Source organism: Bos taurus, chromosome 2, assembly GCF_002263795.3.
Source record: "Bos taurus isolate L1 Dominette 01449 registration number 42190680 breed Hereford chromosome 2, ARS-UCD2.0, whole genome shotgun sequence".
In the NCBI taxonomy this organism is placed as follows: Eukaryota; Metazoa; Chordata; class Mammalia; order Artiodactyla; family Bovidae; genus Bos; species Bos taurus.
Genome location: NC_037329.1, coordinates 131,880,540 through 131,898,256, shown reverse-complemented (window position 1 = coordinate 131,898,256; position 17,717 = coordinate 131,880,540). Strand labels below are relative to the sequence as shown.

The 17,717-nt window shown below is 39.4% G+C and overlaps 1 protein-coding gene across 13 annotated transcripts in view; it reads right to left on the bottom strand.

The window, feature by feature from the left end:
• Positions 1-3,716: 3,716 nt before the first annotated feature.
• HP1BP3 (heterochromatin protein 1 binding protein 3) overlaps positions 3,717-17,717 on the bottom strand; it is a 39,257-nt gene continuing 25,256 nt past the window's right edge. For 10 of the 13 annotated variants that reach the window (XM_025000581.2, XM_005203100.4, XM_010802534.3 and 7 more), the window contains 5 exons: positions 16,163-16,253; positions 11,476-11,635; positions 9,998-10,109; positions 8,485-8,604; positions 6,252-8,036 (listed from right to left, as the gene is read on the bottom strand). In XM_025000581.2, coding sequence (XP_024856349.1) covers positions 7,742-8,036; positions 8,485-8,604; positions 9,998-10,109; positions 11,476-11,635; positions 16,163-16,253 — 778 coding nt within the window. In that variant the 3' untranslated portion in view covers positions 6,252-7,741. 13 annotated transcript variants of the gene reach the window in all.

Here is a 17,717-nt window from a genome sequence, read left to right as displayed (position 1 = left end):
CCACGGTTAGGGTGGTGCTTTCGTGTTTTTGGAGAAGAGGGACCGGGCACTCCCTGGGGACCACCTGGTAGAGCCTTAGTGCCGCTGCTGCTTTATTTCTAGGTAATCCTGTATCTTAAGTGACTATTATGGACTTTGTACTTCCTTCCACTTATTACCAGTAACATAAAGCACTCCCTCCGATTCACTGGAGATAAAACAAATGCCCCAGAAGTAAGTATTTAATCTTGTTGCTACCTGTACCCCATTTGAGAAGCAGAGAACAAGGAATAGTTCCAAGTACTTTTCCACCTGAGAAGTACAAGTCTAAAGAGGACCCCTCCCCGAAACACTTGTGAGAGCTCTCCTCACAGACCAGAATTGAGGGATGTGCTTCAGAAAGCAAAGAAAGCAGGTAATATCGAATACTCGCCAAAACCCGGGCTACGCTGAAAACAAACTGGTAAGAATATTCAGCAGAGATCTTTGAGAAGACTGCAGTGACCAGCTGCAGTCTCCCCTGCAGTCTCCTCTCCAGCCACAGCCAGCTGAGGCCCCAGCTTAGGCCCAGGTGGCAGCTGATGCTGACCCTGGCCTAGGAAGGACTTCCTTCTCTTACCCAGCAGGCTGCCCTTCTCTTCTGCTCCCTGGCATTACCTGCATGCAGCCCTGGTAACTCAAAAGCTGTACATGTTTTTCTTGTTCTTTTTTTTAACAAGCTCCTAGTGGTTTGAATGGAGAAGGCAATGGCAACCCACTCCAGTACTCTTGCCTGGAAAATCCCATGGACGAAGGAGCCTGGTGGGCTGCAGTCCATGGGGTCGCTAAGAGTCGGACACGACTGAGTGACTTCGCTCTCACTTTTCACTTTCCTGCATTGGAGAAGGAAATGGCAACCCACTCCAGTGTTCTTGCCTGGAGAATCCCAGGGATGGGGGAGCCTCGTGGGCTGATGTCTATGGGGTCACACAGAGTCGGACACGACTAAAGTGACTTAGCAGCAGCAGCAGTGGTTTGAAAACCTGATTGGGAAAAAAAAAACAAAAAAACCTGTTCATCACTGCCATTTATGGCATGTCCATCTGGCAACTTGTTGCCAGACATCTTGCTTCCTGAGCTGTCAGTGTATAAGCCTGCTAGGGAAGGTGTGACGGCAAGGTGACTGGTCAAGTCTGCTACGCCTCGGTTTGTGTCTACTTCCACAGTTGTCACTTGTTTAATCAGGAGAGGTTTACCAAAATCTGTTTCTGAAAGTTGGGCATAATTTCACATACTTTGAGAACGTATTTGTAAGGATCTGAGATGGTGTGATTAACAAGTCTAACAACAGGAGCCTACAATGAATCGTAAGCAACAGAGCTGAACTCGTGACACTGGATTTTGTCTCATTTATTAAAAAAAAAATCAGTGTCCTAAAATCCTAAAATGTCTTAATAACCTTGGTGAATATGTTCCGTCTTTGATACTTGATAATCTCACACTGCCTTTGGGTGGCTATTCTAATAAAACAGCAAGAATTGTGCATCTGAACCCCTCTATTTTATGGGAGGAAATTCAGCTCAGGAGGCTTGTCTTGGCCAAGGTCTCACAGCTGCTAAATGACACAGCCCCCAAAGACCACAGCTATGAATGTTTTTAGGATGCTAGGCTGAATGATACACTCTAACCAGGAGTCAATCCCAATTTGAAATTAACGTCTATTCTACAAACTGAACCAGCAAATTTAAGTTATGCAAACAACGTAAGGGATTTAGGTTTGACATGAGAATTTCATCAGAGCAAAAGCTCTCAAACAGTAAAATGGATGAGCAAGGATGTTGTGTAACTCTGGGTTTTAGGGAAGAGGACCTGTTGGAGTTGGGCGAACAAAGCAGACGATAACGAGAGAGACTGGATGAGTAATGTTTCTTCCAGAATCAAGAGCAAGAATTTCTAATATTCCAGTTCATGATTACTAAGATGGTATTGTGTCCAAAAAATGCAGTTGTCAGACAATCCCCTTTCTGGAATTTCTCTTGGTAGGCCCCATAGAACACAAGTTCATAGTTTGTAAAGGGTGAGAGCACTGCTCACTAAGCAACGTAAAAGTTCTAATTAAAAAAAAAAAGTTCTGATAGAAGCTGTGGTTCTTGGAGGAAAAGCTCTCCTAAGTGTCAGTAGCATCTGCCTGGAATAAGTAAACTGTGAGGACTAGAGCCCCATGGCTAGGATCTGAGCGTGACCAAGTGCTTGCAATGTCCTAGGAGAAAAACAAAGACAACCAGAAACCTCCTTAGGACAGCCCAGCTAAAATCTCCCAGTAATCCAAGACCTAATTTGAATAGTTACCAAACTTAAAAGTCACACAGACTCCTACTTGGCAAATTTAATAATTTCATCTCATTTCTAAATCCCCTGCATTCATTGGGCTGTAAGGTAAGGGGAGAGTTCAGAAGTTTGAACAATGGTCAAAGAGAGACGGTGGAGAAGAGCCGCTGGAGATGACTCTGCACTCAGAGGGCCTGGGTGTAGTTCTGGCTTTGCCTTTTACTATGTCCTCGGGTAGGTTTGTGAACCTCACCCTGTGCCAGATTTCTCTTCTGTACAATGGGAATAATAAACAGTGACCATCTCATAGGATTGCTAGGGTTAAATGAAGTTAATGTACGTATGGAGCCTGACATGTAGAAAAAATTCAGTTAGTGTTAGCTATGATTGTCACCTGAGAAATCTGTACGCAGGTCAAGAAGCACTAGTTAGAACTGGACATGGAACAAGAGACTGGTTCCAAATAGGAAAAGGAGTACGTCAAGGCTGTATATTGTAACCCTGCTTATTTAACTTATATGCAGAGTACATTATGAGAAATGCTGGGCTGAAGGAAGCACAAGCTGGCATCAAGACTGCCGGGAGAAAAATCAGTAACCTCAGATATTCAGATGACACTACCCTTATGGCAGAAAGTGAAGAGGAACTAAAGAGCCTCTTGATGAAACTGAAAGAGTGAAAAAGTTGGCTTAAAGCTCAACATTCAGAAAACTAAGATCATGGCATGTGGTCCCATCACTTCATGGGAAATAGATGAGGAAACAATGGAAACAGTGACAGACTTTATATTTTGGGGCTCCAAAATCACTGCAGATGGTGACTGCAGCCATGAAATTAAAAGACACTTGCTCCTTGGAAGAAAAGCTATGACTAACCTAGACAGCATATTAAAAAGCAGAGACCTTACTTTACCAACAAACATCCCTCTAGTCAAGGCTATGGTTTTTCCCGTGGTCATGTATGGATGTGAGAGTTGGACTATAAAGAAAGCTGAGCACCGAAGAACTGATGTTTTTGAACTGTGGTGTTGGCGAAGACTCTTGAGACTCCCTTGGACTGCAAGGAGATCCAACCAGTCAATTCTAAAGGAAATCAGTTCTGAATATTCATTGGAAGGACTGAAGTACTGACACTCTAATACTTTGGCCACTTGATACAAAGAACTGACACTGGAAAAGACCCTGATGCTGGGAAAGATTGAAGGCGGGAGAAGGGGACAACAGAGGATGAGGTGGTTGGATGGCATCACCAATGCGATGGACATGAGTTTGGGTGAACTCCACAAGTTGGAGATGGACAGGGGAGGCCTGGCGTGCTGCAGTTCATGGGGTCGCAGAGTCGGACACGACTGAGTGACTGAGCTGAACAGAATGATTATCACTATTATTACGTTAAGTAATAAGTCAAATAATGACACACTGTCAAACATATTCAAGGCACCAAAGAGAAAGGACTCTGCTAATCAGCACAGGTTCCACAGCAATGGTGTTAATTACACATTTACATACAGTATCAAGAGAAAGAGCTGCCATTTTTGGAGGAAACAGCTCGTGAAGGTTACCTTTAGAAACCTCCTTTGACATACCAGTTGTTGAGAACTATTAACAGAAAGTTAAAACTAAGTTAATACATTTAAGTAGCCAAGGCAGAAACGTGTTGCAACTGAAAAAAAAAAAAAAAGGCCATTGAGGTTAAGAATCTTGTGGAAAATGACAGTCAGAAGGCAAGAATATAGTAATACAACCGGCAAGGATCAGTTTCTTAGACAACAAAACCAGTGCAGTAGCGGGGTGCCATTCAGCCTCTTTACTGGCTTCAGAGCGTGCGTCCGCCAAGCAGGCCCAGGCCCAGAGCTCCAACAGTTCCAGTTCTCAGGCTTCAGCTCTGCAGCAGTGACTGACCGTCTGTCCTACTGCAAAAATGCAAAGGCAACCCTACACGTTGGGAACAGAAATGTCAGTCAGAACCTCTGGGGAAAATAATTAATGATCTTTACACAATTAAGAACAGAATTTCTGGGACTTCCCTGGCGGTCCAGTGGCTAAGACTCCATGCTGCCAATGCAGTGGGCCTAGGTCCAATCCCTGGTCAGGGAACTAGATCCCACATGCAGCAGCTGAGAGTCCACACGCTACAACTCAAGATCCTGTGTACTGCATCAAGCGTCGAAGGCCTGCATACCGCGACTCAGACCTGGCACAGCTAAATAATACATAAAATTAATAGATATTAAGAAAAAAACCTACTTCTTAAAAAAAATAAATAGAATTTCTCTTCATGAATAAAATTCGAATTTTTGCTTGACCCAAAGAAAAAGAAATATGATTTATCAGGTTCCAAAAATGAAAAGCTTCAACTATAATTTTAAGTTTTTGGATTAAAGTTTCTTTTAGCTGGTGTTTAGTTAGCGAAGTACAGCAGTTCATGAATAAAGCTGGCTTACCCTCTTTCCCCGACAGTTTAGGATGGCAAAGTACCTCAGCTTGAGCAAGAATAACTTCTTAGGTTCTTTAAAGAAGGTATAAGGGTAGGTTAACAAGCCTAGACTAGGCTGACAAAATTTTACAAAAGAGGAATGACGGAAAAAAAATGTCCAAGGTACAGGCATATTACCTAGCCCTTGTTTTCATGTAATTTCCCATCAGTTATAGCCAATAGACATGACAGATCAGGCTTCCTTTAGTTAAATCTCTGTGGATAGTTAGGATGGAGCTCTCCTTGTGTTTAAAGCTTCTGTTACAATTTTTAAAAAAAGTCTCCACCCTTCTCTGAAGTGGTGTCTCTCCTCATTTGAGCTTTAAGAAGCCAGCACTCACTCTCTCGCCTAGCACCTTCTGAGATTCACCTATCAAAGGCTGTTTGTAGGTGGTTTAAGGACATGTCAAACACTGTAGCTGAGCTCACTAAAAGCCACTGATAGTACTGAAGCCACTGATCCAGGCCAGGAATTGTTGGGTTATCTCTTGAGTTTGGTTTGCTGTTTACCTTTCTGTAACATGGAAGCAAAAATCGTGCATTCTGCTCCTTAAGAATGCCTGAAGGGAAAAAACCCAAACACCCCTTTATCTCAACATCAGGAAGGTGCCTATCTTTGACAGCTGGGGATTTTCCCTGGAAGAGTGCGATGGCCCTTTTGTCTTTTCCCTTTACCTGACACTAAAATCAAGGACAGTTCTGTCTTCACCTGAATTCTGTGAATTTAACAGAATGTCAGGGTGGAAAGGGACCTGAAACAATCTCAATCTCGCACTCTACGCCGGAGTGCCTGATACACGATATAGCCACCACATGACCGTTCAGGCAATCTCTTTACAACAAAACACAGAAACCAACCGAAATCCTCACTTCCGATTCCAGAACAGTAGAGAATTCTTAGCACAGGTATCTGACAACTATAATATTAAGAATTATTGGACTTCCCTGGTGGTTCAGTGGCTAAGACTCTTGAGCTCTCAATCCAGAGGGCCCAGGTTTGATCCCTGGTAGGGGAACTAGATCCCACATGTTGCAACTACAACTCAAATAAATAAATGATTTAAAATAAAAATATTAAAAATAAATTATTACCTGCTAAATAGCATAACAGAAAATTAGATTACTTTCTGGAAGTAGGTCTAGGATTTATCAATCTTTTTGCAATGCTGTCTTTTTTTTCTAATTCAAGGACATATCTGAACACTAAACATGAAAACCTGTAATTTATGACCTTGAAAACAAGGACCTTGATAAAATACAAAGTGATTTTTAAAAATCCCTTATGCACTGAATAATCAGGTTCAATGTACTAAAAACATTCACCATCTTTTTAAAAATTCGAAAACACAAATAAACTGGAGCTTGTTGGAGCTTGTATTTAAAAAGGAAAATGGATGACAGCTAGTACAAGGAGCTGAGAAGGCTCAAAGTGAGTAAAACACTACTTCTGAGGAATTCTAGAAACTTTTAAATATAAGCTACAGTTCAGCAGCTTTTAAAATTCCATGTTTATTCATATTTTTCAAAATATATGTACATAAAAAAAGGAAGATTTACAACAGGAAAAGATTGCCTTACATGCAACACAAATTCCAATAAACTCATGATGGGATCACACATGATTCTGGATCTAACTCAAGCCAGTCTTCTCAAGTCCAATTCTCAGCCACGCCTCAGGCTGCAGACGGGATCCCAGGAGACAATGCAAATGGAATGGATGAAACAAACATATTTTGCCTCTGGCAGCACTCAGGCCAGAAGACATACACCAAAAAATTTAAGACAATTAAAATGTCAAGTGCCACAGGGAGGATAAATGATAACCGGAAATCAATATTTCTTAGGAAGCTAATACTATTTAACACAACTTCACGATACTAAAACAAATACAAACAAGGAAGGGTTAGGTAGTCAGGCTTCATTTGTTTTCTTTTCTCTTTTTAAATAACTCAAAAAAGGAAGCCACTTGTTTGTTATCAAAAGTGCTGTGGAAAGAAAAGAGGGGAAAAATCCACAGATGAATTTGAAATATTTTAGCAAATTTTATGTTTTTCATTTCACGTTTCTACATTAGCAATGGTGTAACTCTCCAACATTTCCTTATAAAAAAAGGGAAAGAGGAAGTGACAATCCATGCTCCAAATATTAAAAATATATTAAGCTATCTGATCAAGACTTTGTTTTAATTTTTGGTAACACAGGTGACACCAGAAATCACAAATTCAGTGCGCTCCTGTATCTCCCCCTCAGCCAGAACCCAAGTGGTGGAGAGGCCTTGTGCTTGCTGCTGTGGGGATGCGGCACTCAGGGGCCACTGAAAAATACCTGGAGATGGAGCAGTGGGAAAGCGGCCCAAAGGGGTCATGGATCCTCAGCATCTAATGGGATCAGGGTGCTTTTGGCCTGTTCCCAAAGCTAAGACATCTCTGTGTTTATAGCTGGAGAGAGAGAGGTTTAGCGGAGTGGTTTTATAAATAAGATTAGTTACTACAGCTGTAAGTGAAGCCTCTAGGCAGGAGGCTTTACGATTCAGTCAGTGCTATACTGCCTCCTTTCTACATCCAGCACCTGACCATCATCCCATTCTTGATGGTTTCTAACAAATATAAAAATCTTTGCAACTGTTTAGATAAAACTGGAAGGAAAAAAAAAAAAAAAAAAGCCAAAGCTGACCATTGAAACAGAAAGAGGGCTAGGGTGGAGGGAGAAAAAAGGACAAGAACAGACTATAAAATTCAGGAAAAGTCCACAATTATGGCAGAAATTAAAATGACTGGGAGAGGGGAGGGGCAGGCACCAAGAACAGCACCTAAAGCTAACAAATGGCTAAACTGGTTTATTTATATTCCCTCCCCATAATGTTGATAGGGGAGGAAAAAAAAAATGTAATTTTAAAAGCATCAAAACTAAAACAAATGCACACTGACCTTAGAAAATAAGATTTTGAATTCCACCATGATACCCTTTTTTCCTATAAAATTTACTTTTTTGCTTTGAATGATTTCTTCATGGTAGATTTGCCCTTGCCAGGCAATTTCACTTCCTTTCTCACACTGGCTGCAGGCTTCTTGGAAGAGCTACCACTAGGTTTCTTGATGACTGAGGGTGAGGGTCTGGCTTTCTTGGCAGGACTTTTCGCTTTAGGAGGGGCTTTCTTGGGGAGGGGCCTCGTTTTCCCTCGCTGGGCAGCTGGGACTTTGGGTGCCAGCTTGGACCCTCTTTGCTTCATGGCTGCAGCCTTCCCTGGTGACTTGACTGGGGTTTTCTTCTGCAACCTGTGAGAACCAAAGAGAGAAGGCAATCACTTATACTTGAGAGATTCACTTCACCGTGATGACGAGATACTTTGCCAGAAAAGAAACAGCACAGGTAAAATCACCTACATTAAGAAAAATATATGGGTTATAACCTTTCACCTAAAATTGTGAATTCACCTAAAAATTCAACCAATTCCGGAAGTCTACATGTTTTTCCCAGAAAAACATGGAATTATTTTTCTTAAATAACCAAACTACACACTACACACACACACAGGTTTGACCAAAGAGTAATTAAACATTCACAGTGTTTCACAAGTTCAGAGCCTCTAAATTCTCAGGAGAGGGTAAGTTCAAACGTCACTCAGAGCACTTGAGAAGGATGCAGAGTTGCTGACACGATTCTCACAGCCTCTCCCCTCATGGCCGTTCTCAGTTCTAAGAAGTGTTTCCCACACTCTCGCACCTTCTCTTCGGTGGTGGCTCTTCATCTTCAGAGTCTTCCTCTGATGAGTCATCTTCATCTTCATCCTCATCCTCATCTTTAGAATCATCTGGCTCCTTCTTTGGAAACAGAACTCCTGGGCTAGTAAGAAAAAATATTAGATAAAGAGAAGTCCCATCGGGACAAGAAAAAGGATGTGAACCTAGATATGCTCTTTCTTGGACATTACCCACTTCCTCCCACACTCCCCAATTAAGTCAGGTTAGGTTACAAATACCAGGTCACAATTTAACCTATTTTGAACACTCAAATGAAGTTATGACAAATCTATAAAAGCCTCAAACATAACTCATTCTCTACTTCCTTCCATTTAATAAAATTGACAATCACTTATTTAGTGAAGTTATTTAAACTCCTGATGTGTGTTCGGCACTGTATCAGCCATTGAATATACAGCAGTGAATGGTGCATACAGCAGTGAACAGTCTACACAGCAGTATATATTTTTTGCCCTTATGATACAAGACCTCATAAAGCCTGAATTTCTTCAAAGTTTTTGTGAAATTCAGCAAGGATTTTCTAACTTTTCTTTGTCCTTAATGATAAAAAACTTGGTACCACTGATTAATAAATCTTTAAATCATAACACTGCATGTACATGATTTTAAGAATTATATTTAAAGCTAAACATTTGAAAAATTCAAATACTGTACACTTATGTTTATGCACCTAGGGAAGGAAATGGCAACTCACTCCAGTGTTCTGACCTGGGAAATCCCATGGACAGAGGACCCTGGCAGGCTACAGTCCATGGGGCCACAAAGAGTCGGATATGACTGAGCTCCATGCACGCAGCTCCTGCACAGGAGGGTGTAGAACCTGACTCAGCATGTTTATGCACAAAGAGCAATGTAAGAAAGCTGCACACTGTATGCCTGCCAAAACAGGTTTTGGTGTTAACTGTCGTGGCACTTGACTGCAAGTCAAAGTACAAAAAGGCAACAGCCTGGGCACACCAAAAAAAGCCTGGTCCATAGGAGGTGCTCAAAAAATTTTCTAGTTCAATGAAAAAATAAGGCATGTTTAACAGACAAGTTTTCAAAAAAATGTCCTGTCTCTATAGTAAGAAGAAGGCAGATTAGGATTCTTAGAAGTAGCCAATGCTCCCCCTACTTGGTACTGGACAATTAAATAATCCTCTAATAATCTTCCTGTCATCATCATGTACTTTACTGCTTATTAGCAGGAATGAACATGCTAATGACTGGCCAAAGATCTTAAGGAACTCGCTGCTTGATTTCAGGAACACGTGGCTAACAATGGCTCCAGCAGGATAGGCCAAATCAATGCCCTGTTATTGTATGAAGACCTTCTGCTCTAAAACAATACTGCCTGAAGAAGTCTTTATTTTCAAGTACATTCAGCTCAGCGTAATGGTAGTAAGGGCAAATAAGTGAAGCTGCACCTGTAATCTGGAGTCAGATTTTTAAAAGTTGCAATGACCACTACTTCACATTATCAGTTGGGTGCTTACCTGGGATAATAGGGAAAACAGAGCTGGAAGGTGCCACTGAATCCTTTACCAGAGATTTGTTCCATCCACCCATTCTTTTCACATCTCTGCAGGGTTTTCTTCAACAAATGCACTGGACAAAAATTCAGAAATGAAGAAAGTATTTGTTTATTTGGATTTGATAATTCTCTCAACTACAATTATACATTAATTTATTATGTACATTTATTATCCTGTCACATCCAGTATTCTGGCCTGAAGAATTCCACGGACTGTACAGTCCATGGGACTGCAAAGAGTCGGACATGACTGACAACTTTCACATGCTACATGAATCCTTCGTGGTCAAAGGGATTATTAACTGATTTACTAAATTACTATTAAGTGCCCATAAATTTGGCAAGAATTATTTATAATGGGATGAGACTTCAGAGACCATTGTGTCAAATTCCTCACTGCAAAGTGAAACAGTAGCCTAGAGACTAATGGCCTGCCCTACAGTTGCACATAAATGGGCTAACTGTTGACTTAAAACTCAATCTCTATTTCTAACTATTTAAATATTACTGAGTGCCTGTAAGTACTGATAAGCACTTAGGGGAATGTCTATAAAATTAAACCACATATCACATGAATCAGCAAATAGTTACAAAACAGTATCACGGCTCCGAAAGGCCTCACCAGTCCTCACCTTTTACACAAAATCATAAAGCATTCCTTCATAACATTAAAAAATACATACTGCATATGTTAAAAGTCAACATTAAGACCTTGAAGTTAAGTGTTTCATTTAGAACAATATATTCTAGTTTGCATTTTCTGTTACTTCATTTCCATGTTCCTCACCCTACACCACTGAGCCTACTCTCCTACTTTAGTGAGGAAATATCTCTCACTAATCCGTAAATGATAATGCTGGTACAGCAAGGTTTCTAACCTCAATCATCACCTGACAGGGCAAATATGTCCCTAAAAAGTATCTTCTGTACAGGGGTTAAGTCAATAACAAATCACGTAAGTAGTATTTTAACCCACTGGTTTGGTTTCAGGCTGACGTTAGATATTTTGGTAAACATTCAGAAGAAGGTAAAAATATACTATACTTGAAATTTCGTTTTTTTTTTTGGCCATGCCAATGGACTGTGGGAAAACCACATCCCCTGCATTGGAAGTTCGAAATCTTAACCACTGTACTGCTGGGAAGTCCCACTTGAGAGGTGTTTTGAACCTAGAAATTTATCTCTATTAGCATAAAAAACCTTTATAGTGAAGTGAAATCAAATTCTAATCCTAAGCAGACACTATAAATTAAGGGTAAGTCTTGATTATTTTTGTTTGTCTTTTTGTAAATAGTAAATTTATAAAGTTGTTCCCTCTTGGTTTTCAATCAGTAGTTAATGCTCTTTCATTAACAGCATGATGTCTAAGGATATTCCCACAAGATAACTTCCCCCACCTTCCCTGGGTCCCCACTGAACGTGCTCAACTCTGAGTCTTACTTTGATAGTTAGAATTGGTCCCTGGGTGGTTCTCCAGGACATACTTCTTCAGAGCGGTGGTGGAACAGGTCTTCGGCTCATTCATGGCAGCAATGGCAGACAAGATTGCATATTCCATCAGGCTTCCACCAAGCAGGGGTTTCTCCCCTGATTTCTTCAGCTGTTTTCCAAGGAGGAAGAGAAAAGCATCAAGACAACACTCTCCCAAAGCAGCTCAAGACAAGACTCCTCTGCACCAGGTGGGTCGGAGTTCCTGCATTAGCACAGATACGTTTTACAATAAATTGTCAGGTTAGGGACTTTCTCTTCCCACTCATTAGGTATTCAATCTAACTGAGGAGTCCCAACCCTCTTGTGGATATTTTCTCCTTCTATCTATCCCTCCATCCAACTGAAAATAGCAAAAGCCAACCTAACCCAAAGAGAATGACAGCTCTACTCCAAAAAGGAGGTTAACTGATTATGTCCCTGACAAATTAACACTTCTGAGACTACTTCCTTTTTTCTGAACTTGAAAAATATGAGTATTTACAAAAATAATAGTCTTTTTAATCTTGTAAGGAAAACAGCAAAAAGTCTGAAAAATATCTGGGGTATAACAGAAAATTATATAGCATATTTCAAGGACAAAAGGCACCAGAGCTAACAAAGGTGGCACCAGTGAGCAAAAAGGTTAAAGAACAAACTGAGGTATGGTCTATAATACTGATTCTCAAAAGAAAGGTCCAAAACCCCCAAAGGGTTCCTGAGACCCTTTCAGAGGATCTGCAAGGCTAAAATGGTTTTCATAATAATACTAAGATGGGTTTGTCTTTTTCACTGTGATGACATTTGCACTGATGGTGGAAAAACAATGAGTAAAACTGCTGTTACTTTACTACAAATCATGGTGGAGGCGCAGAAATGTACCAGTAGTTAGTGCGTTTTTTACTACTATATACTTAAGGAAATGGCAACCCACTCCAGTATTCTTGCCTGGAGAATCCCTGGTGGGCTACAGTCCACGGGGTCGCAAAGAGTCAGACACAACTGAGCGACTTCACTTTCACTTCACTTAAGAAAAATAAAAGCTAGCTTCACATAGGAATGTCTTTGATATAAAAATGATTTTATTAAATCTCAACTCCAACACATGTCTTTTTGATACTCTATGGGGCAAAATGAGAACAATGTATAAGGCATGCCAGCTGCATGTGGAGGGATGGTGACAGTCTCAAGGAAAATCACCTACTGATTGAGTTCTGAGCTGAATTAGCTCCATTTTTCATGGAATATCCTTTTTACTTGAAGGAACAATTAATAGATAATCTATGGTCATCCAGACTTGGGTATCTGGTAGACATTTTCTTGAAAATGAATTAGGTAAGCCTATCGACTCAAGGAAAACAACTAAGAGTATTTGTTAACCAAATGATAAATTTAACTTTTCAAGAGATTAATTGTGGAAAATCTACACCTACCAATATGAGCACAATAATTTCCCAATACTTAATTGAGACCAGTAGGTGATATTAATGAATATAATAATTTTTGTTATTTTTGATGAAACATGTCAACATTTAAAAAATTTGCATGATTCAGTGAACTATTTTTCAAACGACTGTGTTATAAAATTACACTCAAAGTTCAAAAACTGCACTCAAAGTTCAAGACAGATTGTCAGTAATGCCTAACGCGGTAGGGATTACTGACAACAGACCAAAGAATTTAAGGTTACAGAGTACAAGGAGCTCACTAATATGGTTTCAGGCTTCACATGGCAACTTTACTGTAATTTAAGAAATATCACAAGATCAATTAACATAATATACTATATTAACAGAATTAAGGGCAAAAAGCATATGATCATCTCAAGAGTTTTAGAACAGTATGTGAGAAATCCAACCACCGTTCATCATAAACTTCCAACAAATTAGTAACAGAACTTTCTCAATCTGATAACAGGCATTTATGAAAAATCTACAGCTTTAATGGTGAAAAAATGAATGTTTTCCCTTTAAGATGGGTAACAAGACAAAGACATCTGTTCTCATCACTGTAGCAGATGTTCTATCCAGTGCACAGGCATGGAGGGGGGAAAAGAAAAAGACATCCAGATTGGAAAGGAATAAGTAAAATGGTCTTCGTTTGCAGATGACATTATCCTATATGTAGAAAATTCTAAGGAATCCACCCCCAAAGTCCCAAGGAACCTACAAAAAATTCTAAACTAGTAAATGAGTTCAGCAGATTGCAGGATACAAGAACAATAGATAAACCAAATCTATTTCTACTGGACAGCAGTGAGCACTCTGAAAAATGAAAATAAAGGTCCATTCACAATAGCATGGAAAATGAACAAAATATTTAGGAATAAATTTAACAAAAGAAATTTAAGATCTATACACTGAAAACTACAAAGCACTGCTGAGAGAAGTTAAAGATCTAAATAAACGATGAGACAATGCTTGTCACTGCATTGGAAAACTCAACATTGTAAAGGCAGTGATTCCTTCTGGATTGATCTATAGGTTCAATGTAATTTCTACCAAAACCTCAGGTGGACTTTTGTGATGAATGAATTGTAAAAACCATACAGAAATGCACAAGACCCAGAGCAGTCAAAGCAATTTTGAAAAAGAAAAGGTTAAGAGAGGATTTATATTTCCCAATTTCAAAACTTACTATAAAACTAGTCATCAAGATAGTGTGATCCTGACATGAAGATTCACATATAGATCAATGGAACAGAACTGAAGAGTCCAGAATAAAACCCTTACACTCATGGGTCAATTACGTTTTGATAAGAGTGCCAAGGCAATTCAACAAGGAAGGGACAGTCTTTTCAGTAAGTGGTGTTGGGACAACTGGATGTCCACAAGCAGAAACACGAATTTATATTCTCATCACACATCATAGATGGATCCCAGCTCTACACGTAAGAGTTAAAACCATAAACTCTCAAAAGATAAGAGTAAATCTTGATTGCAAGCCAGGCAATGATTTATTAGATAAGTCATTAACAAACAAGCAAGTTAGAAAAATGATCAACTGGATTTTACCAAAATTAAACACTTTTGTGCTTCAAAAGACACCACTAACTTAAGAAAGTGAAACCATGGGTCACAGAGTAGGAGAAAATATTTGCAAATCATGTATCTGAAGAGGAACTTGTATCTAGTTATATAATTCTTATATAGGGGCTTAAATGGGGCTTCCCTGGTCTCTCAGAGGGTAAGAATCTGCTTGCAATGCAGGAGACCTGAGTTCAATCCCTGGGTTGGGACGATCCCCTGGAGAAGGGAATGGCAACCCACTCCCATGGACAGAGGAGCCTGGCAGGCTACAGTCCATGGGGTCACAAAGAGCTGGACACAACTGGGTGACCAACACTTTGACTTTCACATATAACTCTTATAACTCATAATAACATAAATAGCTCAATTCTAAAAATAAGCAAAGGATGTGAAGAGACATTTTACCAAAGAAGATAGATAAATGTCCAATAAGTCCAAGAAAAAATGGTCAACATCAACAGTCTTAGGGAAATGCAAACTAAAACTACAATGAGAAACCACTTTGTATCTACCAGTATGGGTATAATTTTAAAAAGACAGTAAGAGAGTTGGCAAAGATAACAAACTGGAACTCTTATACACACACTGCTGGTAGGAATGAAAAATGATGCAGCCACTTTGGCAGTTTCTTAAAGTAAATTTACCATGTAATCCAGGCAGTCCACACTCCTACTTTACCACAAGGGAAATAAAAACATATACCCACACAAAGATCTGGACATAAATGTTCACAGGCAATATTAATCACAAGAGCTAAAAAGTAGAACAACTCAACTTGTGAATGGATAAATAAAATATGTCAGATTATGGAATACTATTTGCCAATGAAAGGAATGAAAGTATTGACTTCTGCTGCAACACGGATAAAACAAAAAAGTATTATGCTAAGTGAAAGAAGTCAGACACAAAAGAGCACATATTGCATGATTCTATCTGTGTGAAAGGTACAGGAAGGTAAATCTACACAGGAAGGAGAGATGAGTAGACTGGATAGGGATGGGAACAGAGAGTGATGCAAATGGGCACAGGAGTTTTTTGGGGTGATGGAAATGCTCTAAAACTGGACTGCAGTAATAGGTGTACAACACTGTAAATTTACTAAATTTTACTGAATCAAATTGTATGTAAAATGATTATATCTTATACAAATCATACTTCAATGAAGCTATTACAAAAAAACTATCATTTGTTGAGTATTGGTACACTATCAAAGAATAGTATTGACTTCTGAAAATTATCCTAATTACTCCACAATTAAGTACTTGGTGTGAGCTGGATTTTCTTCATACACACGTAACCCCAAATATATTAAAAACAGATGCCAGCTGTCTTCTATTAAGCTGACAGTAAAGATTTTCGTAAAAATGATAATAGTAACCTTCTTCTCAATACGGGAAACGCAGTTTTCATAAAAAGTGTTATGTCAACATGTAATGGGTTTATTACTTTTAAAAAGAATAGATATCTAAAAAGGTCCTCAGTTATATAATTTCTAATAGGGTAAATATTAATATGTATAGCCCACATAAACATAAGCTCTTGGGGTCCTCAATAAATTAGAGTATAAGGAGGTCCTGAAACCAAAACTTTTGAGAACTACTTCTCTACAACCAACCCTTTGAGCTTCTAACCTGGAATGTTCCAGAAGCACCTTTGCCAGTTATTTGTTCTAACTGGCCCCTCTCTACTGCTCTCTGCAGAGCATTCTTCAACAGCTGAGGCCTGCAGAGAAAACAGAAAATAGCGATTAATACATCAATGAAGCAAAGATTTGAGAAAAAAACAGATCCAGGGTCATTCTAAACAACTAAAGTTCTATTCCTATTACACGTGTAGTACTTTGTTAAAATGGACAATAAAACAATAAGTTGTTGGCACTCTTAATAAGTGGTATTCTTTTTTTCTTCAAGCAAGAAGCTAAATTATTACAGAACCAGGTACCATACAGAACTATGTAGTATATAGTGGAAGCAAAACTTTTGAGAGCTACTTCTCTAAAACCAAGCCTATAGAACCAATTTCCCACTTGTCAGGGTACTCCAAAAATCTCTTTATTACCATCAGTTCAGTTTAGTCAGACAATAGCAACACAACTTTGTAATCAAGCAAAGAAAGGGTATCTTTATAGTCCCATCTAATTCTGACATTCTCTTGAGGCAAAACTCCTAGATCTAAAATACATGTGCACACACACACACCCATGTATACACACATCAACAAAACTGGAGTCATTTTCTGCAATCCAGTTATCTAAAGTCAGCCTAATAAAATATAATTCTCTGAGAAAGAAAATAGGTTTTTTTTTAAAGCATAGTATCTCTGCCTTTAAAGCGCTGTCGTTTAAAAACGCGCGCACACACACCCACACACAAAAAACCAGGTCATCAAAATCAAATGGCAAACATGAGGAAACTGAATTTCATTAAAAACGTAAGAATAAAATGTTGAAGCAAAAGCTGCTCTGTCAAGGGGCAATGGTCTGAGTGGTGGGTGGAGAATCTCAGGTGCAGGGAGAAATCAGTCAGGTTAACTTAGGGCTTAAAAGGGTCTGCAGTACATGACAGGACAAAATGGAAAGCTACAACCCAGGCTAATGACAGGACATCCGAAGAAACAGTTAACTGAAACCCAAAAGGTTAGTGATGTGTTTTGCCACACCTCCGCAGAATTACCAGAATAGCACTCAACCAGCAGAAAATCGTGAGACTTATTTGAGACTGATTACTTGGTAAGTTAAACTGAGACCAACACCTCGGCAGCCCACTGAGGGTCGGACTCCTACCACTTGACGTCCTTTACTGAGCGCCAATACTTCTCATTAGAGAAGGAGTTTTAAATCTTTCATCAATAAACATTACAGGCTGAGCTGACACTCGAATTACTGATTACATTATCCATATGACTGCAGAGGAAGAGTAGAGGAGATCTCATGTGCTAATTAATAGGATGCTAAAGAGGAGAAACCATGGGGCTTTCTTGGTGGTCCAGTGATTTAAGACTCCAGCTTCCAATGCAGGGAGCACAGGTTCAATCCCTGGTCGGGGAACTAAGATCAAACATGCTGTGCAGTTTGGCAAAAAAAAAAAAGTAGAAACTAAGAAATCATGTACACTGTGACACTCCAAATAAACTCCCTCCCCACCAAATCACAATCAAAATATTTCTAAGCCAGTGCTATTCCATTCA